Source organism: Penicillium roqueforti, assembly GCF_015533775.1.
Source record: "Penicillium roqueforti strain LCP96 04111 chromosome Unknown scaffold_02, whole genome shotgun sequence".
NCBI lineage: Eukaryota > Fungi > Ascomycota > Eurotiomycetes > Eurotiales > Aspergillaceae > Penicillium > Penicillium roqueforti.
Window position 1 is genome coordinate 294,397 of NW_024067566.1, and position 24,689 is coordinate 319,085.

Sequence of the window (24,689 nt, forward strand, 5' to 3'; positions counted from 1 at the left end):
CAGCCCCCCCCCCCCCCCCCCCCCCCCCCCCCCCCCCCCCCCCCCCCCCCCCCCCCCCCCCCCCCCCCCCCCCCCCCCCCCCCCCCCCCCCCCCCCCCCCCCCCCCAATTGGTAGTCACAGCCGATATATAGGCTGGACAAGTCTTGTAATCATTAAATCGTTGGCTGAATTGCGCTGGTCTGTGTTGTTTCTGTTGTTTCTGTTGTGCGGCGTGATGATGGTACGAGATAAGAGCGGAGTAGGAAGGAGCAGAGGGGCAGTGGTTGGGTATACACTAGCTAGAACAGAAGAGTATAGTATGTCAATTTAAGATTGGAAGCCGGGAGGTATAAAATCAGACAGGGTATGAAAGAAAGTCATGTCGTTCGTTCCCTTTGGTTCGGGTGATCACCGACTTCTGTTGGAACGCGGGATGCCGCGATTGATGGCCTCAGGCAGAGACTTACACGTGAAACCTTCCAATGTTGGAAGTGTCACAGTTATTTCACTATTTTATCTATATATTTCCAATGGAACTTAGCTGACATAGCATAGTATCTTTGCTTGGCTTAAAGGTTATAAAATTTAACGCGTTATATACTCAGCAGTCAGCATATTGTGACAGCGCAACTCCATAGATCTGATGCCCCAAATAGGCTTAGGCGGAGGGAAGCCGCTTCTGCTGCATGCCGATCTAATTTCCGACTGCTCCAGATCTTTGAATGGCCAGACCTTCAGGGCTTTTGGGAGGTATATAAATATTGCCAATTGCCTGATTGACTCACCCATGTTTGGTCTCTAGATCCCCTACCCTCGCTATGCTTTCCACCAGCTCCCGGCTCTTCCGCGCTCGACTATCCCCATGCAGGCAAAAGGTCAACCTCAGTCTGTACAATGGGCGCCTTTCCACACTCGCTCACAATGCCCGTTCTTCAACTCAATTGAATGGCAGCCGATCTCTCGCTGGTGCCTCATCTAATGCCTTGCAACCAACACGAGTCCAAGCCCGACACAGCTCCCAGTTGCAATCGCCTGCAACACAAGCAATCGAGACGGATAGTGCGGAGAAGAACCCAGCCACTCACTACACCCCACCGAAGACAGGCCTGATTGCTTCCCTGCCGAGTTCATGGATACCGTATGCAGAATTGGTGCGGCTGGACAAGCCCACGGGCACATACTACCTGTTCTTCCCAACTCTCTTTTCCACACTCCTCGCTGCGCCAATGGCTGGTGTGGCACCTCTCCATGTCTTGGGCACGACGGCACTGTTCTTTTCCGGTGCGCTGATCATGCGCGGTGCAGGCTGCGCGATCAACGACCTGTGGGATCGAAACCTGGACCCTCACGTCACACGCACCAAGTTCCGACCTATTGCCAGAGGTGCACTCTCACCGAAAAAGGCAATCCTCTTTACAGGCTCACAGTTGGTGGCTGGGTTGGGCGTGCTTCTTTCGTTCCCTACACAGTGCCTGTGGTATGGGATTCCTAGCTTGCCGATCGTGGTGGCCTACCCTCTTGCTAAGCGCGTGACCAACTACCCACAAGCTGTGCTTGGTCTTGCCTTTTCATGGGGAGCTATAATGGGATTCCCAGCGTTGGGGGTAGACCTGCTTGCCAATCATGATGCCTTGATGGCTGCAGGTGCTCTTTATTCCAGTTGTATGGCTTGGACGGTTTTGTACGATATGATTTATGCGCACATGGACATTAAAGACGACGTCAAGGCTGGGATCAAGTCAATTGCCCTCCGCCATGAGCACAACACCAAGGCTGTCCTGAGTGGTCTGGCGGTGACTCAGGTCTCACTCCTCGCGGCTGCAGGAGTTGCCGCCGGTTGCGGACCTGTTTTCTTCGTCGGCAGCTGCGGCAGCGCCGTTGCGTCGCTTGGTCTCATGATCTGGAGGGTTCAGTTGAAGAGTGTCCCGAACTGCTGGTGGTGGTTCAAGAACGGATGTCTGCTGACCGGTGGAGGAATATCCTTGGGCTTGCTCGCCGAGTACGCGACGCAGTACCTTGGTTTGTACAATACGACGGAGCCGGAGCGCGTGATGGCCGAGTCAACGCAATAAGCATGTAACAATATGTATATATAGACATCCAGGGCTTGGTTCCCTTTTTCACGAGTTCTGCACCAATCCTGCGTAGTTTTGGATGACAGTGACAATATCTCTCCAGTCCATCATATTTCCGGTACTGACATCTAGGCTGTTCTCCGCGGGAGGCAGCAAAGTCACCCAGCCTTCCGGGTTTGATTCACTCCATCCCCACTGATCACGTAGGACTTTAAACTGTTTTTCAGTCACTGGATGTCGGTACATACATCTGTCCATATCCAAGGCTGCAAAGATCCTAGGTTTCTGGCTTTTGAATCCCATATCCACTACTCCAGTCGTGTCCCAGGCCCTAATGACCGAAAGAAGCAAGTTGTCGGCGATCCCATTGGCCATTTTCGCCATGGTATTTGCAGACATTGGGGCGACCAGTAGAATATGCGCCCCTATTATGATGTCAGTTCATCGTGGTATCACGTATCATTCATCTACATAGCCATTGACATTTGCGCAGCTCAATATGCAGCACTGGTCCTCCGCGTGTCCACGACGGAGACCATTCATCTTCGTCCCGGTAGATAGCGTCCACACCATCTATTTGAAGCAGAGTTTCGAAAGCCGGCTGCTCCAAGATTTGTCCGACGAGGAACTTCTCCGCTGGCTCGGTGACTAGGATACGGATTGAGAAGTTCTTATTACGACATAGCGCCTCTGCAATGTCAGGCAGCTTGATAGTAGCGGCTGCCAGTAGCACATGGATCTTCTTGTCATTTGCATACTGCTGGGCGATAAAAGGCGTCGGGGATGTTCGAGAATCCATTGTAGTAACTTTAATTAAACGGGCAGAAAAGAGAGAATGACTGGTCCATAGAGCCCTAGAGAGCTTTAGATGTGTGGGGGTCGGCGGACCAACCGCGGATTAAATAATACTAAACCTTTCCCCGAGGCAACTTGACGAACCTCTTCTCTTGTAAACCACCATCATTATCAAAATGTTTTCCAGAGCAGTTGCATCGGTATGAACTGTTCTTTATTCTCGACATCCGCCATTCGCATCCCCCAGCTAACATGAATCTCGCAGGCTTTCCGCCCGGTCTCGCGGCCAACCTTTTTGCGGCCCGTCCGCTCCGCCATCCGATTCCCCTCGGGCCCTGCCATTCCCTCCGTCCTCCATGCACGCCTTCTGTCCAACGAGACCCGGACGGCGATCGATAAGGCGGTCTCTTCCGCCCCCGTCGTGCTGTTTATGAAGGGTACACCCGAGACTCCGCAGTGTGGTTTCTCCCGCGCCACCATTCAAATCCTGGGTCTGCAGGGTGTTGATCCTAAGAAGTTTGTTGCTTTCAACGTGCTGGAGGATGCAGAGCTGCGCTCAGGTGTGTTGGGATTACCCCGAACTTCCTGCCGGCTATAGATTGCTAATCGTGCTGCATTTACAGGTGTCAAGGAATACTCTGAGTGGCCCACTATTCCCCAGCTATACGTCGAGAAGGAGTTCATCGGTGGATGTGATATCCTAATGTCCATGCACCAAAATGGTGAGCTTGCTAAACTTTTGGAGACCAAGGGCGTTCTGGTTGCGGCGGATGAATAAATAACAGCCGGGCCCGAGTGGAAGATGTCAGCCTATCAATTTGGTAGATGGCTGTCTTTGTAAAATTATTTGTCTCTAATTTATTTTGGTCCTAATATCCTGCTGGTCAGATAGTTGTTTTATTGATTTGGCAAATGGAAGGTAATCTCCAATCTGTCTGCTCCAGTAGACCAATTGTCACAAGCCGCCATGCAAACGACGAGGTGGACTCTTGTTCAAGAAGTAACCCCAGTTGATGGGGTTTAACATCATATGTAGTTGATCTTCATTACATGATTAGTATTTCTCTTAAATCGACAGCCAGCCTAATGAGCTGCTTGAGCTGCTTCGGCTGCCTCTTGTGCTTTCACCAGGTCTTCGGCAATGGCTTTGTCCAGCTTTGCGCGTTGCCTGGCTTCGTAAGCTTCACGGCTCTTCAGGATCCGACCAACAATTTCGCCAGCGTTCACGTGTTGGAAGGCATGCTGCTCGGCTTCCCGGAAGATTCCCATCTTCTTGGGAGCAGTGTATGGATCGTATGTTAGCGGGATGAAGGTCGTGGGTCCATGGTAGACAGCATCGGGAGTGCCCCACGGGATGGCCTTCAGATATGGTTCGGTAGGGGTAAATGGTGCAGAGAAGATGACGGCATTGATGTACTGTGGCGAGGGTTAGCAAATCGAACAGACGAGAGGAAATTAAGAAAGACTTACGCGGCATTGAAGAACACATAGGCCACGTTCGAAGATGTTCATGATTGGGTAGTTCAAGCCTTTCCAGTGGTTGATCACATCGTCATCGTGGATACCTGCGACAATGTAGGACGGTGCATAGTCCTCTCCGTAGTCCTTCAGTCTCTTTTCAACTTGATCTGGCTCATACCAGCCATTTTTTCGGCCCTCGGACTCCTCGAGCTCCGTGACTTTGCGCAGGAACGCAATGTGACCGGAGGAAAAAAGGTCGAACCCTCCGTCAACATAAACCACCCTCTGCCCAGGTTTGGGTCCCTTTCCGTCGACTAATTTCTCGAATACACCAGCTTCCTGAACGACGTGGTCCATCTTCGCGGTGCCTGAGCCAGTCCATGTCCACACCTGAGGCCCAGGCTGAAGACCACTCTCGTCCGTTGCGTAATCCTTGATTCTCTGCAAAAGATCTTTGGCGGAAGCCTGACGCTCTTCGGGACTTCCATATCCTTCTAGTCCAGCAAGTGTACCCTTCACAGATTTGACAAAGTGGTTCCTGGTGCACAACAGCATGCGGCCAACAAGATCGGTTGTCGAGATGCCTGGGGTACGTTTGACGACACGGAAGCGCCCAGCGGCTTTGACGAAGCGGTAACAGTCATTTCCATCACTGTCGGAAGTAATGTCGTCTCCGTGTACGACGTATTTGCACCCGTAGTGGGATACCCAGGGTAGGTAGGTCACATAGGGGGCATAGGGAACACTCTGAGTTGCCCATCGACACGCGTCAACGGCTGCGACACTAAATAACAACGACATTAGGACCAGGAATCAACAACAGTACCAGCATGAGACCAAACCGACCGTTCTTCCAGTGACATCACTGTCGGGCCCTTGTTCTCGAGGATAGCTTCATCGGAGTGTATTCCCACGTAAAGGGCCTTTCCCAGCTGGCGAGCTTGGAGCATAGCACCGGCATGACCTGTACAACAATCCATCAATTAGTTCACAGCAATTTACCAGGTGTTAATTGCCAACCTACCGTGGTGGCTGAAGTCGAAGCATCCATCGACCCAAAGTCGGTCCTCCGAGATTGGTACATCTTCCTGGGGGTCAACAGGCCATTGTCCAGGCAGAGGAACCTGCTCCTCGAGGGGTGTTGAGTCCATTTTCACAACAGTACTCCGTAACAATTTCAAAATTGTTCCAAAGTCTAGACTGTCCAGGAGGTGGGGAGGGGGGATCGACGATAAATTACATACAATATAGGGGGTACGGTCACAGTAATCTTCCGCATTGCGGGGAACTTTATGTTTCTCCGAGTCTCCTGAGTCGCAATCACCTTCAAACAGAACATATCAGGTCTTGCCATACTCCCCGAACAGTCTATTCGGTGTCGTGCTCTCCTGGGCTCTCGTCCTCTCTGACAGCTCAGCTTGTCCAGCTATAGACCCCTCATCTGCGTCGCATCGTTTATTTCACTCCGAAATTGACAACACCAATGATTCCCTCTACATTCGCCCCGAGCATCACGCGGCGAGACACAACCAAATCCGGCGTTGGACTTGAAACGGCATATGGCATCCCACCTCCAGTTATGAGCGGAGGGGGCTCTCTTGGCCCGCAAAGTGCAGGCGCAATCTATCAACACATCCATGAAATGGCCTCGAAACGGATAGCGACTCTCGACTACCTGAGAAAGGCGTAAGTAGATCGCAGTTCAGCCACACCTGAGCTGTGCTAATTCATACCGCGGTGTCTATAGTCATGAAGGACGAGTCTATTGGTTTAATACTGTGCATTTCTCCCGGGCTGACATCGCTCGTCTGCCATACTTTGAAGCCCGGAAACTGTCTCGCCGCGCAATCAATTATTTGCTTCTAGGCTTGTCATTGCCCACAATACTCGATGTTAACACCACCCCGTTCGAGTATGTGCGTGCCCTGAATGCTTTATTGCTGGAATTCGAAGCGTTCCAGCAAGTGCATCCCCCAGAAGGCAGCTCCTCGTCAAGTCTTGCAAGGGCCCGTATACCACAAATGTTCAAGCGGGCGGCGCATGGAGGTACCAAGACCCGACGCGCCAGCTCGGCAAACGAGATCGGACTCCCAATGCAGTCCAGTGACCCATCAGACTTGAAGAACACAGCAGGGAATCTTGGGTCGGCTGCCTCTGCCTCGGTCACCTCCTTTCCACTCACAGAGTCTTCGGATCTTCACCCTGGCGAGGAATACACTTATCTTCTTACGCCATCGTTGCCATTCGAGCCAGACTTCTTTGAGACGTTTGCAACGCTGTGTGATGTCTTAATTGACACTTATAGCCGGCTATGTGCTCTAGTAGCATCTCCATCTGTATGTACAGTGGCCCTGGGCGAGATATTTTCCAAAGCAGATGCCCGGTTACGAAAGATTATGGTGGCCGGCGCAGTGCGTGAGTTCGAAGACGCGAGCCGAAACAGTGTCAAGAGTGAAATTGCCGGGGTCAGTCGGGTGGTGCTTGGTGGTTTATTGGGATAGCAGCAAGGTTTTGCTGCTGTATAATTGGGTCTGGTGTCGGTGGTCAGTTTTGACTGGACACATGTTTGGGTTTCTTATGAGACATGAATTTATCGAGTTGAATGTTATATGATAATAGAATTTCAGATCTAAATTTGAGAGCTTCTAGCTTCTAATAATACATATGTTCCGCCTTCTTCAGTACAAAAAGTAGGATATGAAAAACACTCACTCAAAATAACTTAATGGGACTTTTTTTTGGAAATGCGGCTTCGTGAGGCAAAAGGTGGTATTCATGGGCAGCTTGAAAAGAGTCGAGAATTGAAAAAAGAGACAGGTTAAGACGAAAAACTCCACTTGGCGCCACATGCTCGAATATGCAAAATAGACACCGAAAATATGCTGTCGCTTGATGTTGAATGCTGAGGAGAAAAAACAAGGGATATGCTGTTGGAAAGAGGTCGCGGAAGTATGTCAAACGTATGAGACATTCATGATTGTAGGCGCTGCTTTTCAAGTTCGCGCTGTTCGCCGAAGACGCGGCGGCTCATCTCGAGGACGGTTTCAAATCCTTCGCGGCCAATCTTTGCATTTTCCCGGAAGCGATCAACGCTTGCCTCCTCAACCTTGTTCTTGATCTTTTGCCATCCACCGCAGAGAGCGGTGATTTTAGCTTCTTGGCTAAATTCGGTCGTGGTAGCCGGGCTAAGCGAGGATTGCCGGTAGATAACGGTCTCGCGGACGCTGAGGACGTTCGACCACGTCAGATTTGTGGAGCACATGGTCACCTTCTTCGCGACCGGATCGACATAAGAGACTTCGTAAACGTGAGAGGTATTCGTTCCACCGAGAATCGAGAGAACCCATTGTGGCACAGACTGATCGCACGTGATAAGACGTTCGGTCCGTAACTAAGAGGCAAAAGTCAGTAAAAAGGTTCGGGATATTTGGAGAGTTCTTTGAGGTTGAATGACTCACAATACCAGTCGCCGGATCGACGGTTCGAGAGAGCGTGTCTACGCCAACGACGTGTGTCGACTTATCATTCCAAGGACAGTACTTGCGCCAGTTCGCCGTTGATACTTCGTCCCACGAGTAGTCGAACGTGCATCCGGAAGAGAAGACCTTCATATTGCCGAGTCGCAGTTCACTTGAACGATGCCGTTGGGTCGCGTGATCTTGGAATATGGTATTTGGGTGTAGGACAGCCTTGACAAGCGCTGTGATGGATAGAATCGGATGGTAGTGTTAATAAATCCGAGTAGATATAGTAAGAATGATTCAAGCCGGGTGTGAGAGATAGGATGTGCAGGAGTTGCAGAAAGTGATTTAAGTCTAAGTCTAGGAATTGGAAGGCAAATATGAGCAAGTCAAATAGAAGAAAATGGAGAAGAGTGGATTTTAACGATCGACCGGTCTGAGGGGAAAATCCTTCTTTTTTCCCTCCGGGTCAGGGCCGGTCAACGCGGAGCGCCACACGCCTCGCCGCCACCGGGTTTTTCCGGTTCCTGCTTATCTAATCAGCGGCGCAGCCGCACCGGGCAGATATGCAGCTGAGATGTTCCAGAACGTCCAATTAACTCTATTCAATACATATTCGTCGATTCGGGTCTTTATATCTTCTCCTTTTCTATACATCATGGTCGAACTCAGGAAACGCAAGGCGCCAGCCCCACTGCCCGTCGCAGAGAAGAAGACCAAACAAGCCCCTAAGCCCAAACAAGAGGCAGCTGTTCCCGATAATGATACCGAAAAAAGCCCTGGGCCAAAACTCCCTGAGGTGGATGATACAATCGACATAGAAACTTTCGGTGGCGAGTTTGAGACCAATGAGGCTGAAAAAACAACTCTGAAGAAGCTCCTCGAGGAGAGCAAGACCGGCGTGGTTTTCTTTACTTACCCCAAAGCCTCAACACCTGGCTGTAAGTCCCTGTGTCATACTTAGTGCTTCTCGTGAGAGGGCAGAGCTGTGTTCATGTCGTACTTTGTAATCATCTTACTCCAGCAGACTGCTTACGCCGCTTCATCTAGGTACCAAGCAAGCTTGCTTGTTCCGTGACAACTACACCCACTTGACTTCTACTGGTCTTTCTATCTACGGTCTTTCAAGTGATTCCCCCAAGGCCAACACCACGTTCAAGACAAGACAAAACCTACCTTATCCACTCTTGTGTGACCCCAAGGCTTCTCTTATTGCAGCCATTGGGCTCAAGAAAAACCCCAAGGGTACCATGCGAGGTGTCTTTGCCGTGGATAAGAAGGGTAAGGTCTTGCTTCGCGAGGCCGGTGGTCCAGATGCGACTGTGGACGCTGTCCAGAGGATTGTTGCCAACTGGTCTAGCGTGGAAGATACCAAGGCAAACGGTGAAGATACCAAGGAGAAAGGTGAAGATACCAAGGAGGAAGGTGAAGACACCAAGGAGAAAGGTGAAGGTACCAAGGAGGAAGGTGATAAAGCAGAGTGATTCAACTCGAGTGATGTCGTCACAATCACACAAAAAGCGACACTAAGATACCAGATATTGCATGTATGGCACCGTCTATGGTGGTTTATTTGTCTCGGTGTACGTGTTTGGCGTAGATTATTAGGGCTGTCAGGTTGTTTTTGAATTGCTGTGGATTCCAATCTATTCAGTCTGAGATACTGGTACAGCACACATGATTTCTTGCAACTTCCCCTATCCACTGACGATGACACCTCCGTTGGGGTGCAAACATTGTCCGGAAATATAGCTGCTGTCCTGGCTTGCGAGGAAAACGAAGCACGTTGCGACCTCGCTAGGTTGTCCTGGTCGACCAATCGGCACTGCATGGAATTGTTCCATGGCCTCGGTTTGCATTGTCGCAGGAATCAGGGGCGTCCAGACTTGTCTTATTAGCATTTGACTTGGAATAGATATAGGAAGGACCTACTTGGACCCGGGCAGACACAATTGACCCGAATGCCTTTCTTCACCTGCTGGTTCGACAAGGCGCGGGTAAATGCGACAATTGCTCCTTTGCTGGAGGTGTAATCCAGGAGATCCGCTCGGCCAATGTAAGGATTGACGGATGCGCAATTGATGATGGTAGCTCCCCGCTTCATATGCGGAAGAACATACTTGGAAAGATAATAGAAGGGGTGAATATTGGTGTCAAAGGTGGTCTGCCACTGGTCTCTGATGGTTCATTAGTAGGATGCAACAGCCGAAGAGCAGTAATATGGGGCAACTCACTCAGTGACCTCGCTGATATCGCTCAGCATGTTTTGGAACCCGGCATTGTTCACCAGAATGTCAATGCCACCCATCTTTTCCAGGGCCTCGTTGATGATCTTTTGACAGTTTTCCTTCTTGCGAACGTCGATAGCGAGAGTATAGCACTTCTGTCCACATTCCTCGACTCTCCTCTTTGTCTCTTGCGCATCCGACTCCTCAGCTGGCAGGTAAACGATGAAGCTTGAGGCACCCTCCATTGCAAATAGGATTGCAACTGCCCGGCCAATGCCGGAGTCACCGCCGGTGATGATTGCTCTCTTTCCTTCGAGCTTTCCAGCGGCCTTGTAGGTCTGGTAACCGCCATCCTCGGTAGGAAGATGAGCAGACACAGGCTTAGGATCTCCCATGTCAGACTGCAGACCCGGCCTTGTCAAGTGCTGAATAGGAATCTTGTGACCTATATGAAGCACTGTGTCAGGAATCAATACTTCACATAAATCACACGTACTCACCTGGCGCAAATTGGGACTTAGCCCCACTGGCCTCTCGCTCGATATACTGGGCAACAGGCATATTGGAAGGTTTAGGCAAGAATATGAACAAGAGTAATAGATAACTTATGTAAATTTGTGAATAGAGTACACATCTCCATGCAGGAAAGCACCGTTTAAGTAAAGAAAATGATATATGGCCACCAATAACTAAAGCCGGGCATATCAATGTCACTATGATGGCCTGCTTACACCCCGTTTGCTCCAAATTTTGCCTATACTGGGGCGATATATAACTTAGATGTTATGATACAACCAGAGCATCTCTGTTCTAGACCTTTTCTGTGGCGGTGGTTTAATCGATCATGTTAAACTATTCGATCCTTCAGTCGTAGCCACAAGTTTCCCATCCCAGGGACGACCTGCATGTCCAATCGGGCAAAGTGTTTAATACCTAAATGACACTTCTCTATCCCATTCTTGATATTCCTGAGCTGCTATGTTTGTGGTCGAGGTTAGGCAGGTGCGAATGACGGAGACTTGCCGTCATTCCTACCTACCATGCTTAGTTGGTGGCGCTCTTCACCTAGGGAGCTCGATAACAACAAGCCCTACTGTTTCATATAGGAATAACATAGCATATTTCTCCTTTTTGTTCGTCGGGAGAAAGCAAAGAAAGATCATGGGAAAATATTGAGTTCTATACATACACCTATAAATGCTTGAGCAGGTATATGAGTTGTTTCAAGCGGATTTAGCGCAAGAATTGACGTCTTGGTATGCCCTTCAAATATTAATTGGTTCCACTATAAGGAAGCCATAGTAAATCAGTATGGAGAATGGTAGCAGGTTTTCTATTGTAGTTGTCCTCATGTTGTAGTCGAAATATACTGGAAATCCTTATCTTATCAACCAGCAACATGATTGGCTCGTGGGCGTCCGCCCGGCGATAATTTTTTCTATTGCGCTTTCCGCTTCTCGAGACTCTTGGTGTTCTAAGAAATTGCCTGGCTCTTTTCACAATGGCGAAAGGGCAACCCAAATCCAAGTCCGTGTCGGCTAATACCGCCAAAATCCCTGAGCAGATGGCTCTTTCGTCCGCTCTGTCCTCTCCATGGGGGTTCCTCCGTCCTACAAACGATTTACATACAGCCGTCGTGGATTCTGCAAAGCACATCCTGGACTCCCTCGCTGGTTCTGTCGTGGATGCCCAGACAACTCGCCGGCAACTCAATAAAAAGCGCAAAAGGTCAGACCTCGAATCGGATTCAGTCACACAGCTCCAATTGAAGAACCTCTACGTGGAGGGTTTCACCTCGAATCAAATATGGGAGCAAGCAACACGAATTCTCGAGTCGACTGGTGACGAGATCGAGCGCGATATCACTTTGATTACTCAACATAGCGGCTACATGGAGTCGGCTGGCTCCGAGCAGCTCGAGGATATCTCTGACCCCGAGGGTGCGCAAAGCGACAGCGACAGCCACGAGAGCATGCTTGAAGATCTCTCTGAGGGCTCAGGTGCCGAAGACGATCTCGACGAAGAATCTGGCGAAGAGCAAGAGATCGATATGGGATCTGACGATGACATGGAAGACATTGAAGATATGGACGATGATAACTCCTCAGTTGGCTCCGCCGAAGGAGAGCCCGAAGTATTTGTCGAGGATCGATTTGGATTAAACGACGGGTTCTTCTCTATCGACGACTTCAACAAGCAATCCGAGGCTTTGGAGAGACAGGATGCCGCAGGAGGACCCGAGCAGACCGAGGACAGCGACGAGGAGGATCTCGACTGGCATTCGAATCCGTTGATGGCTGGAAATTCTGCGACCATCAGTAAATCGAAGGATTCGCGCCCAACAGAAAAAGAAGACGAAAGCATGGATGATAGTGAGGAGGAAGGGCCGACTTTCGGTAATGCCGATCTCAACGGCGACTCCGATTCTGATGATGAAGACGTCGCGGACATGGACGACGGTGAAGCCGCTGCCTGGGTAAACACCAGTGATATCAAATACGCCGATTTCTTCGCACCTCCACCCCGCAAAGCCTCCAACAAGAAACACCGCGCCCTCCCAAAAACTCAACCCGACGCACCAGAGGTCGATGAGAGCGATGTCAAACGCGCTATTGACGACGTTCGACGGGACTTGTTTGACGATGCCGATGCGGGCTCCGACGAAGAAGAGGACGATATTGACGGATCAGCGGACCCTAGTGCCCCACGCTCAACACATGAGAAGCAGAGAGCACGGATCGCAGATGAAATCCGCCGTCTGGAGGCGGCGAACGTGGCCAAGAAAGAATGGATGTATACTGGTGAGGCCAGAGCTGTCGAGCGACCCATCAATTCTCTCATTGAAGAAGACCTTGACTTTGAACGAATCGGAAAACCGGTTCCCGTCAATACCAATGAGACCACCGAGGATATCGAAGAACTAATCAAGCGCCGAATTCTCGCCATGGAGTTCGATGAAGTCGTCCGCCGTCGGCCAGGCGCCGAGGGCCAGCAAGCCGGAAGGAAACCCCGCTTCGAACTGGATGATACGAAGCCACAGCAAGGTCTGGCCGAGATGTATGAAACTGACCATCTTCGCGCTAATGATCCCAACTTTGTGGATACTAAGGACCGCAAGTTGATGCGGGAACATGCCGAGATCACCAGTCTTTGGAACGAAGTCAGCGCTCAATTGGATACGCTATGCAACTGGCACTATAAGCCTAAGGTTGCCCAAGCAAGCATCAACGTCGTGACCGATGCGCCAACGATTATGATGGAGGAGGCACGCCCAACGGCTGGCAGTGCTGCCGGTGGCCCTGTTGGACTTGCACCGCAGGAGATCTACACACCTGGCGATAATGGCCGAGTTAAGGGAGAGGTGGTTCTTAAGACTGGCGCGCCTATCTCCAAGGAGGAGATGACCCGTGAGCAGAAGGCCAAGAACAGACGCCAGAATAAGCAAACCCAAAAGAAGGCCGATGCTGCCAAACCCACTCAAGAAAAGCCTGGCAAGGCAGCCGAGAAGCAGCAGATGATTTCAGACCTCAAGAAGGGAGGAGTCAAGGTCATTGGCAAGGACGGCCGTATGACGAATATCGAGGGTGGCTCTGTCCACGAGGGCGCCAAAAACAGAGGCGACAATCTGAAATTGTGAGGAGTATATTTAAGGGCCAGTATGTACTATTCAGGAGTCATATTTCTTCTACATAAAATCTATTTTCTAGCATTGCACATATCATCATTTTGTGTCACTTTTCTGGTCGATACGTTTGGCACGTATCGTGTAGAGAAATATGTTCTCTCTATTATAGCTTTCAGCACCAGGATCATCCCGGACTGGCTCCATGTCGAAAGCCCTTTTCGCCATCTTCATGAACCGCATGTCGGCGCGTCTACGACGCTTGTAACAAAAGTAACAGACCGAGTCAGGTCCCAGGAGGTGCTGAAGCGTAGTGATCAAGAGCGGGAAAGCCGGCTCAAAATAGACACAGTCTGCCGCGATGATGACATCTGGTTTCTCAGGAATCTGGTTTGGGATCGGTTCTCCCCAGTTTAGTATCGCAGCTGTCGCATTCGGGCCAAGATTGTTAAGTTGAATGTTGGACTTCATTAGGGAAAACATAGGCTCTTGGTCTGTGATATAGATCGGGTGCTCGAGACGACACGCACGTGCCACGGCGAGTCCGACAAGTCCACCTCCAGCGCCGAGTTCCACGCTATTCAAGATTGGATTAGGACGAAACGAGCGAAGAAGAGTGAATGGAAAGAATGCTCCCGGCCGGTTGGGCACACAGCAAAGCAAAGCAGCACCCACATTGTTTTATCGGATAGATCGGTGATATGGCGGCTGAGGAGGTATTTGGCCAGGACCATTCCTGCGGGCCATAGTTGGCCGCCGCAGCCGTCTTTCAGGTCTTCTTTTAGTAGCAATGGTTCTTTGAGGAGTCCGTCGAAGGAAATGTCTGTGGTCACTGCGGCTTTGGGTTCGCGGGGAGGGGCCAGGGATTCGCTGATTTTGAGTCCGTCTGGGCTTGAGGGTGGGCTCAGTTCTGGAAGACCCAGAAGAGTTGGTATGGGTATTTCTATCATTGTGAGAAATTTGTGAATTGTTGACTGTTGATCGGAGAAAGTTTTAGTGGGGGATCTGTACGGAGTAGCTTATCGCGAATTAGACCTAGAAGGATCACCTGATTGGTTGAGTGGCGATTTGGCTATTAATTTAGATCGAATATAAGAAATTGATCAGAAGAATGGAATTGTATTTTTTTGTTTTTGTGTGCAGGTTTATATCGTCTATCATATGCATTGTATATGCACCGGATCCAGCCAAGACAAGCTTATGCCCGTGCGAACGTCGATCTATATCATATCGATACTTATGTTGTATGTTCTTATTGACATGCTAGGACATTGAGGGCTAAGTGACTTTTAAGATATAGGAATTGTGTATATCAATATATGCGCATATATAAACAAAGGTACCATAGTTATGAAGCTTGCGTGGGGACTCTTATTGGAACTTGGCGATCCATGTGGGTTTTATTAATATCTCGTTAACCTTGAAATATGGATCTACATCTACCTTCCAGAGGACAGTATTGTGATACCCCTCATAACGTTGCATCCATGCTTTGAACCTACTTTAGTCTTATAAAAGCTAAGTCTAGCGCATGTGTAACGGCAGTATGAAGTAAAATTGGACACATCGATGTCATATTTGTGTAAATTTACATGCATTAACTAGTTAAGCGCAAGCTTGACAAGTACATATGATCACAGCCACTTTGTTACATGGTCTGTGATCTCACAATCTCGTATCATTTACTCGAACGGGTGAGTACGTGTTCCCCACCAGGTGAGGAACAAACTGAGTCCAACAGTCTCGAACACCCTCGAGACCGCACCGACAGCGACTGTATCAAGAGGTCGCTTCTCAGAGAAGAGCTGGCTCACAATCTGTATATATATGTCAGATGAATTGCTTGGGGTTTCAAGGCAGGATGAATTGAAAACGTACGCCTGGAGCGGAGCTTGCGAAGAAAATAAGGGAGCCAAGGTACGCAGCACCCTTGTAGCTCAGTGTGCCGGTGGCATTGATCAGTGCAGCCACACCGTAGGTCTGCACAGCACTTCCAACGAGGGAGCTTCCCCAGGCTGCAGCTGCGCCGGCAGCTTCCTTGGACTTGATGAATTCCTCCTTAGAGTTGGCGGCTTGAGCGCGGTGGTAGGTGTCACCGAAGACGGGGGCTAGGATGCCCAGGGAGGCAGTGTGGGTGAAGATTGTACCCAGCGCAATGGCGGAGGGCTTCACGGGAGGGAGATCTATATTGTAAGTTGTTAGTTTCCAAGTACAGTCTTGGGCATGATGAGGTTATCAACTCACAGTGCAGGGTAGTCATCTTGAAGTTATTATGAGTGGTTGATGTAGAGTGACAAGTGAATTAGAAGAGTTAAAGTACTTTAAGTACTGAGAGAGGGCGTTTCTGCAACCAGGGTTTGGAGGTGACGTCGTCATGATTCAACGCAACTGTAGGATGCCGAGGGCCAATGACGTCAACTCGCATACGGGGTTAGCTATGTATAACCAAGATTTCGCTAGAGGAAATCAAGGGTGATGGATCATAAGTTCAGATGAGCTACCTTGTGGGGAAAGTAATTAATTCGTTCTATGGCTGTAGGCGAATCCTTGGACGTCGTTGCGGAGTGTTGGGGTGCATCATTATAGATCGCCATTCAGATGAAATCCCTCAATTAACTTAACTTGCATAGGCAGAAGAACTTGGAATTTGAAACCAGCTTAAATCGGCTAGTACTACATAGGTAGTAAATATCGTCAATGCTGGGCTCCTGTATGATTTATCCACCTTCGAGGTACCATCGCCAGGTCCGGACATGCATGTAGATCAAGGGGCGATTGGCAAGCTGGCAAGCTCGCAATACATGAACATATTGCACAATACCCTATATCTAGATATCACGATCGTTCGACTCAATTCCAATTTCATCTTTCTTTTCAATTCATCTAATCCCAAGACTCGATTGCGTTATCGGGGGATCTTTCAAGCCGAGCGGGGACAAAAAGCTGGGTCTAGTCCGGCTACAGCCACCCTCTTCTACGACCTAACAGTCCTGCGGAGCCTTCGGGTGTATGAACCACCAGTGCCCATTGTCAATAACACAAAAAGTGGGCACTTCGGGTATTTATTTATAGCTATTACTTGCGGAACTTGCAATGGCCGCTAGAAACTCATGAAAACGAAAACAAAAATGACATGTATTTGCTTGCAGAATGTGCTGGCTAATCAAACAAAGACACGACAGGAATATCTGTAGTAAAAGATTAGACTGGAGCGATAGAATGGATAATTGGAAATGCATACTTGTCAGGGTAGCCGTTCTCTGTACCAAGCTCATACTTAGATTGTGAAGCCTTCGCAGCAGTGTTGATATTGCAAGGGCTGGGCGGCAAGCCGTTGGCACCCAACACACCCTGAATGCTCTTCTTATCTTGCGCAAAGAGAGCCGCGAGGCCACCTTCTTCGCCCTGCTCCTTAACAGCAACCAATTGCTGCTCTCCAGCCTCTCCGATCTTGAGAACGTCGTCCTTGGGAGCGGCCTTGCTTCCAACTGTGAGCAGACCAACTGCATCGGCCTGGCGCACAGTGCTCAGTTGAGGGTAGCTCCTCCGAGCGTCCCGCTTCCAGTAGGGGTTGTCGGCAATATCGCCCGCGGGTATAGTGACTGGGTCATCGTAGGCAAGAGGGGGCAAAGATCCCGGGGTGGGATTACGGAATTGAGCGTTCAGGGGGATACCGGTGGAACGTTCGGGGTCGACAGCGAGAAGGCGACGAATGCGCTCCCAGACGCCGACGGACTGGACTGTGTATTTCTAGAGCGCAAAGAGGATCAGCACCTAGCGCACGACCGTATAGGTTGGTCTCCTAGTTTCTGTCGATATGACCGACCTGCTTGATAGAGATGGCATTGTTTGTCGCCTTGGCGGCATTCACGAAACCGCGAGTCATGGTGAAAAGACTCTGCCCTATGATTTAATATCAGCCCATTGACACGCTAACGCCACGAGGTTGTAAGAGCCGGAATTTGTTCTATGCCCCCGAGTCATTTGACTTACTGACTGAAATCCCTGAAATCCGTCAAGAGTCCGTAGCAAGCCTCTAGATTGAGCCGGTGCGTGAAGGTAAGTCCGGAGGAGGTACGATCACCGGCACGGATTATTTTATTACCGAACCACCACAAATTCTTGTATTAGTAATTGACCGACGCTGCAACTTTCTATGATCAACGAAAGCTGAGTCTAGTTATGTCTTGCACTGAGAAAAAATCAGATTATAGAGATATGGTTGAAATATCGAGATATATACTTGGCTAGGCATCTCGGTAACCAGAATTATTTGCTATGGAATTCCTCCCAACAATGTGTTTTCAAACATATCGCTATCCCACACTCTCTACAACCAGACCTCCCTCGTGGAGCTTGTTCACCCCTTTTGCCTTTTTCTCTCTTAAACTGACAACAAACACAAGGAATTTTCTTGTCTAGGACACTTCGCCGGTGAATTCTGACCTCAATTTGCTGGTTTGGTAGAGGTCGGACTCGTGGTGTTTGTGGCAATTCGGCTGCAAATTGAAAGAGTTTTTGATATAGCCCGTAGCGAAACTCTGTTTGGCTCTTCTTCTTAGCCTGTCGCTGCTGCTTAAAGACATTTTGAATGCGATGAGCATTAACAATTGCTGCATCAAGAAAGAAAAAAAGTAGTGGAAACGACGTCTTCTCAGGAATCTCATCCGCAGGTGGTTGCAGAGCAGGTGGTTGCACATCAGATCAGATGACTGCACATAATATATTTGTGGAAAACGTGGTGGCGGGGGTGGTAGAAAAGCAAGTGGCATCTTGACAGTATGCTTCGTACGGCCAAAACAGCGAACCTCAGTCTCATCATCAATAGAGATATTGAACCCTGGCTGGTAGTACTGCTGGGCAGCTTTCTCGAATGAAGAAGCTAGAGGTTCTAGTTTATACCACCAACGTTTATCCTGTGGTTGAGCCTGCTGCTGACCATTTGGCCGAGAGATATGTATAAAACGCTTGATCTGCTCAAAGCGCTTCAGCATCATATAAAGATGAGGAAGATGCACTGGCCCTTTCTGAATATCCCGCCACCAGTAGTGGTAAACTCGCGGAGATTGGTGAAGACTCATATATACTAGAGTACCAAAGAAGACCTTGATATCTGCTATAGTAGTATCCGTCCAGGCCCCGGCAGGGCTAGATTCGGTTCCTCCTGCTTGTCTTCGCTGAGCATATTCATTGGTTGACTAGCTAAATTCGAAGATATCGTCGCTAACAAATAGAGAGAAAAGCGTGGATGGGCTATCGATATCGAGCCCACTAGGTAGCTGGAGCTGTGGAGGACAAGAAGACGGGAATAATAGCTGTGGTGATTCCACAATATGTTCGTCAAGCTTGCGCTTGGTACCCTTGGGAGGCATAGCGGGCAGGCAGGCAAGTACGTTAGTAGGTATTGTTATAGAAACGCGCTCAAACAGGCCATGATATCCAATCATAAATTAGGCTAATACACTAATCAAACTGCGCTAAAGGTCTTTCCCAAAAGACAGACGAGGGGTTACATGGGTTCATGCTAAATGCCATTCATCCTATCTATTCATGGACCAGGCTTTTTGCCTACGGAGCGGGTTCTCCTTAATGTAACGCAAAGTAAAATACAACATACACTCCTGCAACAACTAGCTAGATCAAAAAAATAGTCGTGCCCGGGATCGAACCGGGAATCTTCTCGGTGTGAGCGAGACGCCATGACCATTAGGCCACACGACTTGATTATTAATCTTTGATTTTATTTATGATTATATGAAAGAAAGGGGCAGCAGAGGAAAAATATACTATTTATTACTAAAAATAGGAATTGGGGTAGCTTTGTCTCATAATGGTAAAGATAACTTTCAATTATTGTCTCCAGTCGTGTGGCCTAATGGTCATGGCGTCTCGCTCACACCGAGAAGATTCCCGGTTCGATCCCGGGCACGACTATTTTTTTGTCTCATTATATGAATAATATTTTGTCTTGATCCATTATATATTCGTACTAATTGGTGCCTATCGCCCTGAAAGTGTAAGCCTTTCTATATCTTGCGAGCTTATATCTTCCATGGTTCGTATTCTATTTCAAATTACAACATAAAGTGCATAATTTATTAGAGTTGATCTATGGGAGTAATAACTACGGAGTATACAAACTGCGACAGTAACTTGGGTTCTAATAAGGAAAAGCAGACTGCCCGCGGCTTTAGCACCAAGAATAGGTAGAAAATCTTCACCACAAGCAGGCCGGTCACCAACACGCTTGAGATAAGCCAGAATGTTCTTTTCTGGATCGTCGGATTTGGGGGCCGGGTCCTTTGGGTCGACAGTCCCAGTAATGGGAGACGAAGGGTTTACTCTTGTACCGTTGGTGGAGCATGAGAGTATACATTGTCAACATGGAGGAAGTAACTATTGACTAGATTATTAACAGATTAACAGATTACATGGTTAACTAGGTAGTTGTTACCGAGTGCATGAAATGTTCAAATGTACAGATTTCAAAGCTGTAAGGTGAGCTCTAATATAGCGAAATAAAGCTACGCTTAGGTTGTATCGCGAGTCGACATATGCGGAGTGTGTGGTTGAAGAAGCGGAGGAAAGACGGCGTGTGACCTGGTTCAATATCTATCATTCCAGGATAAAGTGCGACCCAGCGGAAAAAGTAGACATCCGCGTCTTGAGAATATTACAGGCCTCCAGCCTTCAAGTGCTCTAGCACGGCATCCTTAGGCAAATATACTCCGTAATCGTATGTAACATTGCCACAAAGCGCCGACCTCTAGGACTCCTACCGAAGCCCGGGGTGGCTTGGCTATAACTACTGCTGCAAGTGACTTTATAATGTATTATTGTATAACCTCAGCGGTACTCCATAACTATAAAATCCGATTATGGTCATCTACAATTCTTGTCGCTATGGCGAAATATAGACTTTCTTATCGTCTCAAGTCGTGTGGCCTAATGGTCATGGCGTCTCGCTCACACCGAGAAGATTCCCGGTTCGATCCCGGGCACGACTATTTTTTTTGTCGTTATATGTGAACAATATGTAGTCAATTAGTATAGCCTAATTAGTAGTTAGTGTCTACTACAGACTGCAAGACTTCCTCGCTCTCTACAGAAAGGAGTATCTTGGAGATATTTACTTTTGCCCGCCGCCAGATAATGCGCCTAGCGGATGCCCTTGCGATATCGGAAAGGCTCGCAATGAGGGGAATTAACTCATGGAAAATAATTCTGATTCTCAAATAGAAGAGACAAAGGATATTTCAAGCCAGTCAAATGTTATTTTCTAACAATGTATAACTATAAAAAGCATAAACCAGCGTCCAGTGAAACCATTTTCGGCAGCCGATTTGCCGTCAAACCAGTGCTGTGTAAATTTTCTTCCATCTAGGCATGTTTTGATTCTCAATGGCCATCATAGCCACATATTCGGCCTCTTCGCGGTCAATCTCAGCCTTGCCTGTCCAGATATCGGCATTATGAGGCTTGACAAACTCAGTCCTCTTCCAAATCTTCCACCCAGCAAATGCCATGACATAGAGGGGGATTCCGATATATGAAGTGATAAAGGTCTTGTAGTCGAAATTGCCGTATTTTTCCGGGTTGTGGATAAACACACCGAAGCTGCGAGTGAAGGCCACCAAGACTGAGAAAAAGAGCGCAATGCAGGAACCGGTGATTCCCAGGGGAGCTTTGTAGGCCAGTGTTGCCTCGTCGACGCCCTGTGCACGTCGGGCGCGAATGAAGAAGATGTGGGTGATCAAGAGGGAGATCCATGTCAACACTGTGAGAGTAGGTCAGAATACCGGACACACTTCGAGCCATTTTGGGAGGGAACATACATCCGAAGATTGACACCATGTCAGTGAAGTATCCGAATACCTCCTTGGAGCCATTGGAAACACTCATAAAGGCGAGCAAGCAGAAAGAAGCCGACAGCCCCAGGGCATAGACTGGGACACCAGCTTGGTTAGTGCGAGCGAAGATTCGAGGGGCCTTCCTCTCACGGGCAAGACCGTATAGAGTCCGAGTCGCAATGTACAGATCAGAGTTGGCGGCAGAAAACACAAACACTAAGATACAGCCGTTGATGATGTGAGGAAGAGCGGCGACTTGCTTCATCGCCACCACGAAAGGTGAGGCGGCAGCAGAGCTCTTGGCCTTGGTAGCGAAGACCAGGTCTGGAGAGTTGTACGGGACCAGCATACCGAGGAAGAGCACGCTGAGAATATAGAACACGATAATTCGCCAGAAGGTGAGCTTGATAGCTTTGGGGATGGTCTTCCGGGGGTTCTGAGCCTCTCCGACAGTTACACCAATGAGTTCGGTACCTAACAAAAAGGAAAATTAGAATGCGAAAGGCGGAAAGTTCAATCACAGAATGTCCATACCGAGGAATGCAAAGGTGGCCTGCACCAGTGTCGACCAAAAAGCGAGGAATTTTCCAAGGGAACCCTCGGTATATTTAGTAGCGAAGGCACCGGGTTCGTTCCAGTATCGGAAGCCTCTCCTATCGTGGTCGGGACCACCACCAAGTGCGAAGATGAAAGTGCACAAAATGATTCCCAGGATGACAATCACCTTGAACGATGAGAGCCAAAACTCCATCTCACCGAAAATCTTCACGCCGAAGCAGTTGATCAATATGATTGCCACCATGAAGATGGCAATCCAAACACCCGGGTTGACATTCTCTGCTGACGTCCTCGGCCAATAGGTAATGACTAGAGCAGCGGCGGTAAGTTGCGTGGGTGGTAGGATAATATATTTGAGGTAGTAGCTAGGAGATGGTTAGACATCCGGTTTATACTAGCATGTAGCTTGGGGGTTTTACTCACCACCATCCGAGAGTGAATCCGAGAGCAGGGTCACAGAAACGGCCAGCGTAACCAGTGAAACCGGAGGACAATGGTAGCCAAGCAGCCATTTCACCCAGTCCACACATGACGGTCCAGACAACGAAACCCATAAAGCAGTATGCAATAAGCAAAGATCCAGGCTGATTAGGAATGGTTAGTCAACGGCAAAAGATGAAGCAAGTGAATATAACATACTCCGGCGCTATAGGCTTCAGTCAGTAGTGTTTCATAAACAACTGTATCCAAAGAGAACTCACGTTAAAGCGCTGCCAGTACCAACAACCAATCCAGTACCAATGGCGCCACCGATGGCAATCATGGAAATGTGACGAGCCTTGAGCTCTCTGTGAAGCTTGACTGGCTCATCCTGTTCACCTTCTTTGAAATCCCCCGAGTTGTCAAAGTACTCAGGCTGCGCCTCGATAGTGTTAATCTCATCGGGATGACCCATCTTGCTGTAGGCCGAACTGAGAATCACAACACAGAGATGAAGAGAATTGACCAGACTCCAGGAGCAGTTGCGGGGGGTGCGCGGGGACTAAATGGGTCCAACGCACAGTCTTTAAGCGATCTGCTATCTTTCGCCTCTTCGAGTAAAGACTAATATTGGAGATTTAGTGACTAGGACATAGTTAGTTAGCTGTGGGGTGCCAGGTCCACGAGCCAGTATTTCACTCACGTAACTTTTTGGTCAGAGTGGAGGCATAAGCAGTCAGAATGCGATATATACTTCGGGGGCCTTTGCGTCCTTGCGTCCCCCAAGTGATCTTATTGGTGTCTTATTTTCTCCAAGTTATCCCCCGCAATACGTTTTCCCCACAGAATCAAATGCATGATCGCAAGGAATATTGTCCCCTATTGATATTTCTGGATGTGTCCCCTGTGTTCCTGGATCCGCTTAAAAAGCCCTATACGAACCTTCTAAGGTTGGAAGGGGCGGTCCGGCCAAATGCGCCAACACTGTCGGCGGTGCGCTTGGCATCCTTGGCGGACTTGGCACGGTTACACTCGGGCTCCCTACTAAATGACAGATCTATAGTTACGGAGTAGTTACTCCATATACTGGTCCACACTGAATCCTTTATCAGTGGTCCCCTCTTCCCTGTGGGTATTTGCCTAGAACCTTGGAAGATAAAAGGTGTATTACATATTGTAAGCAATCTGATTGTATAACAAATTCTCAGTAGGTTTCAGTAAACTTCCCCACAAGTATTTACTAATGGATATTACAAACCTTGAAAAGCGTTTCTGATCATGATAAACAGGCCAAGCCAGGATGACACAGCGGTCTCGGTCAAGTATTCCCAAGAAAGGATGGATTTGGTCTGAGGTTTTGATTTCTACAGTACTACGGAGACGACTAGCTTTTTGAATGGGTAGATGAATATTATTTGAGCAAATAGCGGGAAGTTCCAATATGTATTATGTAGCAAGTACACACCTGATCGGTTCTACCTAAGAGCTTCTCTATCTGAGCTCAATTTTCATCTTTTTTTGCTCTCGGTGAACAAACACTGGGTCAAAAAAATACCGCAAAGTCCTTATCTCTCTATTCTTCTTGGTATGGAGTACAGTTTATGCCTCATGAAATGCACGGACGGCAGATCAGCTCATTCGGGCCTTGGCTAGAAGGCTAGATGGAACTTTCTAAAAAAATAACGTTTATCTTCGCGGAACGTCAAGCGAAATCCGGAGGCCTTTCGATAAGACTTGCGTCTCGTTAGGGCTGCTATCAGAATCAAGCTTTGCATTTGAGTAACTGCAGAATTCTCCTATTATCAAACTTTATAGTTAAAATTTTAACCAACTTCCTAATTTGGAAGTCTGGTCTTGGGAACCTTGGCAGGTCAGATCTTTCAGTCTCGGCTTGAAGCCGGCACCTACTTAAGAAGTGAGATTCAATCCTCTTGAAACGTCATATTTAACGCGTTGTAAAGATATACTATGTTGGAAATGTTGCCAGGCTAGAAGCCTGTTAACTAGGTACAAATACCATTCCCTCTTCTTTTCTGTCCTCCTCTCCGTCAGTTTTCTCTCTCTGTTTGTCGCTTGTATTGCATTCCCTTGGGGCACCGAGACAGTTAAATTCTGATTACTTTGCGGGATAATGTCAAAATCATGACCTGTGCTACATCCATACTGTGGAGCGTGGTATATTTGTGTGCACATATATATATCTCTACCATCGCATTTTACTTGACCTGCAGCAGTCGAC

At 48.6% G+C, this 24,689-nt stretch overlaps 13 protein-coding genes across 13 annotated transcripts; 5 read left to right on the forward strand and 8 right to left on the reverse strand.

Annotated features, from left to right (window-relative positions):
- Positions 1-798: 798 nt before the first annotated feature.
- Positions 799-2,052, forward strand: LCP9604111_1559 (putative para-hydroxybenzoate-polyprenyltransferase Coq2; the record flags this gene model as incomplete). The annotated part of the gene is made up of 1 exon (XM_039068938.1): positions 799-2,052. One exon carries the CDS (start codon positions 799-801, stop codon positions 2,050-2,052), a length of 1,254 nt encoding a protein of 417 aa, XP_038931686.1.
- Positions 2,053-2,100: 48 nt separating this feature from the next.
- LCP9604111_1560 (putative flavoprotein) lies at positions 2,101-2,854 on the reverse strand (the record flags this gene model as incomplete). The annotated part of the gene is made up of 2 exons (XM_039068940.1): positions 2,101-2,480; positions 2,539-2,854. 2 exons carry the CDS (start codon positions 2,852-2,854, stop codon positions 2,101-2,103), a joined length of 696 nt encoding a protein of 231 aa, XP_038931687.1.
- Positions 2,855-3,026: 172 nt separating this feature from the next.
- LCP9604111_1561 (monothiol glutaredoxin GRX5) lies at positions 3,027-3,628 on the forward strand (the record flags this gene model as incomplete). The annotated part of the gene is made up of 3 exons (XM_039068941.1): positions 3,027-3,050; positions 3,116-3,410; positions 3,474-3,628. The coding sequence occupies 3 exons, from the start codon at positions 3,027-3,029 to the stop codon at positions 3,626-3,628; spliced, it is 474 nt and encodes a 157-aa protein (XP_038931688.1).
- Positions 3,629-3,933: 305 nt separating this feature from the next.
- On the reverse strand, positions 3,934-5,462 carry LCP9604111_1562 (ethanolamine-phosphate cytidylyltransferase; the record flags this gene model as incomplete). Its single annotated transcript, XM_039068942.1, has 4 exons — positions 3,934-4,266; positions 4,321-5,095; positions 5,158-5,275; positions 5,336-5,462. The coding sequence occupies 4 exons, from the start codon at positions 5,460-5,462 to the stop codon at positions 3,934-3,936; spliced, it is 1,353 nt and encodes a 450-aa protein (XP_038931689.1).
- Positions 5,463-5,794: 332 nt separating this feature from the next.
- LCP9604111_1563 (uncharacterized protein) lies at positions 5,795-6,812 on the forward strand (the record flags this gene model as incomplete). Its single annotated transcript, XM_039068943.1, has 2 exons — positions 5,795-5,997; positions 6,059-6,812. 2 exons carry the CDS (start codon positions 5,795-5,797, stop codon positions 6,810-6,812), a joined length of 957 nt encoding a protein of 318 aa, XP_038931690.1.
- Positions 6,813-7,282: 470 nt separating this feature from the next.
- On the reverse strand, positions 7,283-7,922 carry LCP9604111_1564 (putative mitochondrial protein sorting (Msf1); the record flags this gene model as incomplete). Its single annotated transcript, XM_039068944.1, has 2 exons — positions 7,283-7,702; positions 7,770-7,922. 2 exons carry the CDS (start codon positions 7,920-7,922, stop codon positions 7,283-7,285), a joined length of 573 nt encoding a protein of 190 aa, XP_038931691.1.
- Positions 7,923-8,430: 508 nt separating this feature from the next.
- On the forward strand, positions 8,431-9,256 carry LCP9604111_1565 (thioredoxin peroxidase DOT5; the record flags this gene model as incomplete). The annotated part of the gene is made up of 2 exons (XM_039068945.1): positions 8,431-8,713; positions 8,823-9,256. 2 exons carry the CDS (start codon positions 8,431-8,433, stop codon positions 9,254-9,256), a joined length of 717 nt encoding a protein of 238 aa, XP_038931692.1.
- Positions 9,257-9,469: 213 nt separating this feature from the next.
- Positions 9,470-10,561, reverse strand: LCP9604111_1566 (oxidoreductase, short-chain dehydrogenase/reductase family; the record flags this gene model as incomplete). Its single annotated transcript, XM_039068946.1, has 4 exons — positions 9,470-9,657; positions 9,705-9,949; positions 10,007-10,445; positions 10,501-10,561. 4 exons carry the CDS (start codon positions 10,559-10,561, stop codon positions 9,470-9,472), a joined length of 933 nt encoding a protein of 310 aa, XP_038931693.1.
- Positions 10,562-11,501: 940 nt separating this feature from the next.
- Positions 11,502-13,637, forward strand: LCP9604111_1567 (rRNA-processing protein MPP10; the record flags this gene model as incomplete). Its single annotated transcript, XM_039068947.1, has 1 exon — positions 11,502-13,637. One exon carries the CDS (start codon positions 11,502-11,504, stop codon positions 13,635-13,637), a length of 2,136 nt encoding a protein of 711 aa, XP_038931694.1.
- An 84-nt stretch (positions 13,638-13,721) lies between these two features.
- LCP9604111_1568 (uncharacterized protein) lies at positions 13,722-14,572 on the reverse strand (the record flags this gene model as incomplete). Its single annotated transcript, XM_039068948.1, has 2 exons — positions 13,722-14,199; positions 14,298-14,572. The coding sequence occupies 2 exons, from the start codon at positions 14,570-14,572 to the stop codon at positions 13,722-13,724; spliced, it is 753 nt and encodes a 250-aa protein (XP_038931695.1).
- A 732-nt stretch (positions 14,573-15,304) lies between these two features.
- Positions 15,305-15,882, reverse strand: LCP9604111_1569 (DUF1761 domain-containing protein; the record flags this gene model as incomplete). Its single annotated transcript, XM_039068949.1, has 3 exons — positions 15,305-15,439; positions 15,501-15,805; positions 15,867-15,882. 3 exons carry the CDS (start codon positions 15,880-15,882, stop codon positions 15,305-15,307), a joined length of 456 nt encoding a protein of 151 aa, XP_038931696.1.
- Positions 15,883-16,785: 903 nt separating this feature from the next.
- On the reverse strand, positions 16,786-18,616 carry LCP9604111_1570 (uncharacterized protein; the record flags this gene model as incomplete). The annotated part of the gene is made up of 5 exons (XM_039068951.1): positions 16,786-16,810; positions 16,864-17,372; positions 17,449-17,525; positions 17,616-17,627; positions 18,589-18,616. The coding sequence occupies 5 exons, from the start codon at positions 18,614-18,616 to the stop codon at positions 16,786-16,788; spliced, it is 651 nt and encodes a 216-aa protein (XP_038931697.1).
- Positions 18,617-20,971: 2,355 nt separating this feature from the next.
- LCP9604111_1571 (uncharacterized protein) lies at positions 20,972-22,925 on the reverse strand (the record flags this gene model as incomplete). The annotated part of the gene is made up of 6 exons (XM_039068952.1): positions 20,972-21,399; positions 21,458-21,946; positions 22,007-22,395; positions 22,454-22,614; positions 22,670-22,676; positions 22,732-22,925. 6 exons carry the CDS (start codon positions 22,923-22,925, stop codon positions 20,972-20,974), a joined length of 1,668 nt encoding a protein of 555 aa, XP_038931698.1.
- Between the last annotated feature and the right edge of the window lie 1,764 nt (positions 22,926-24,689).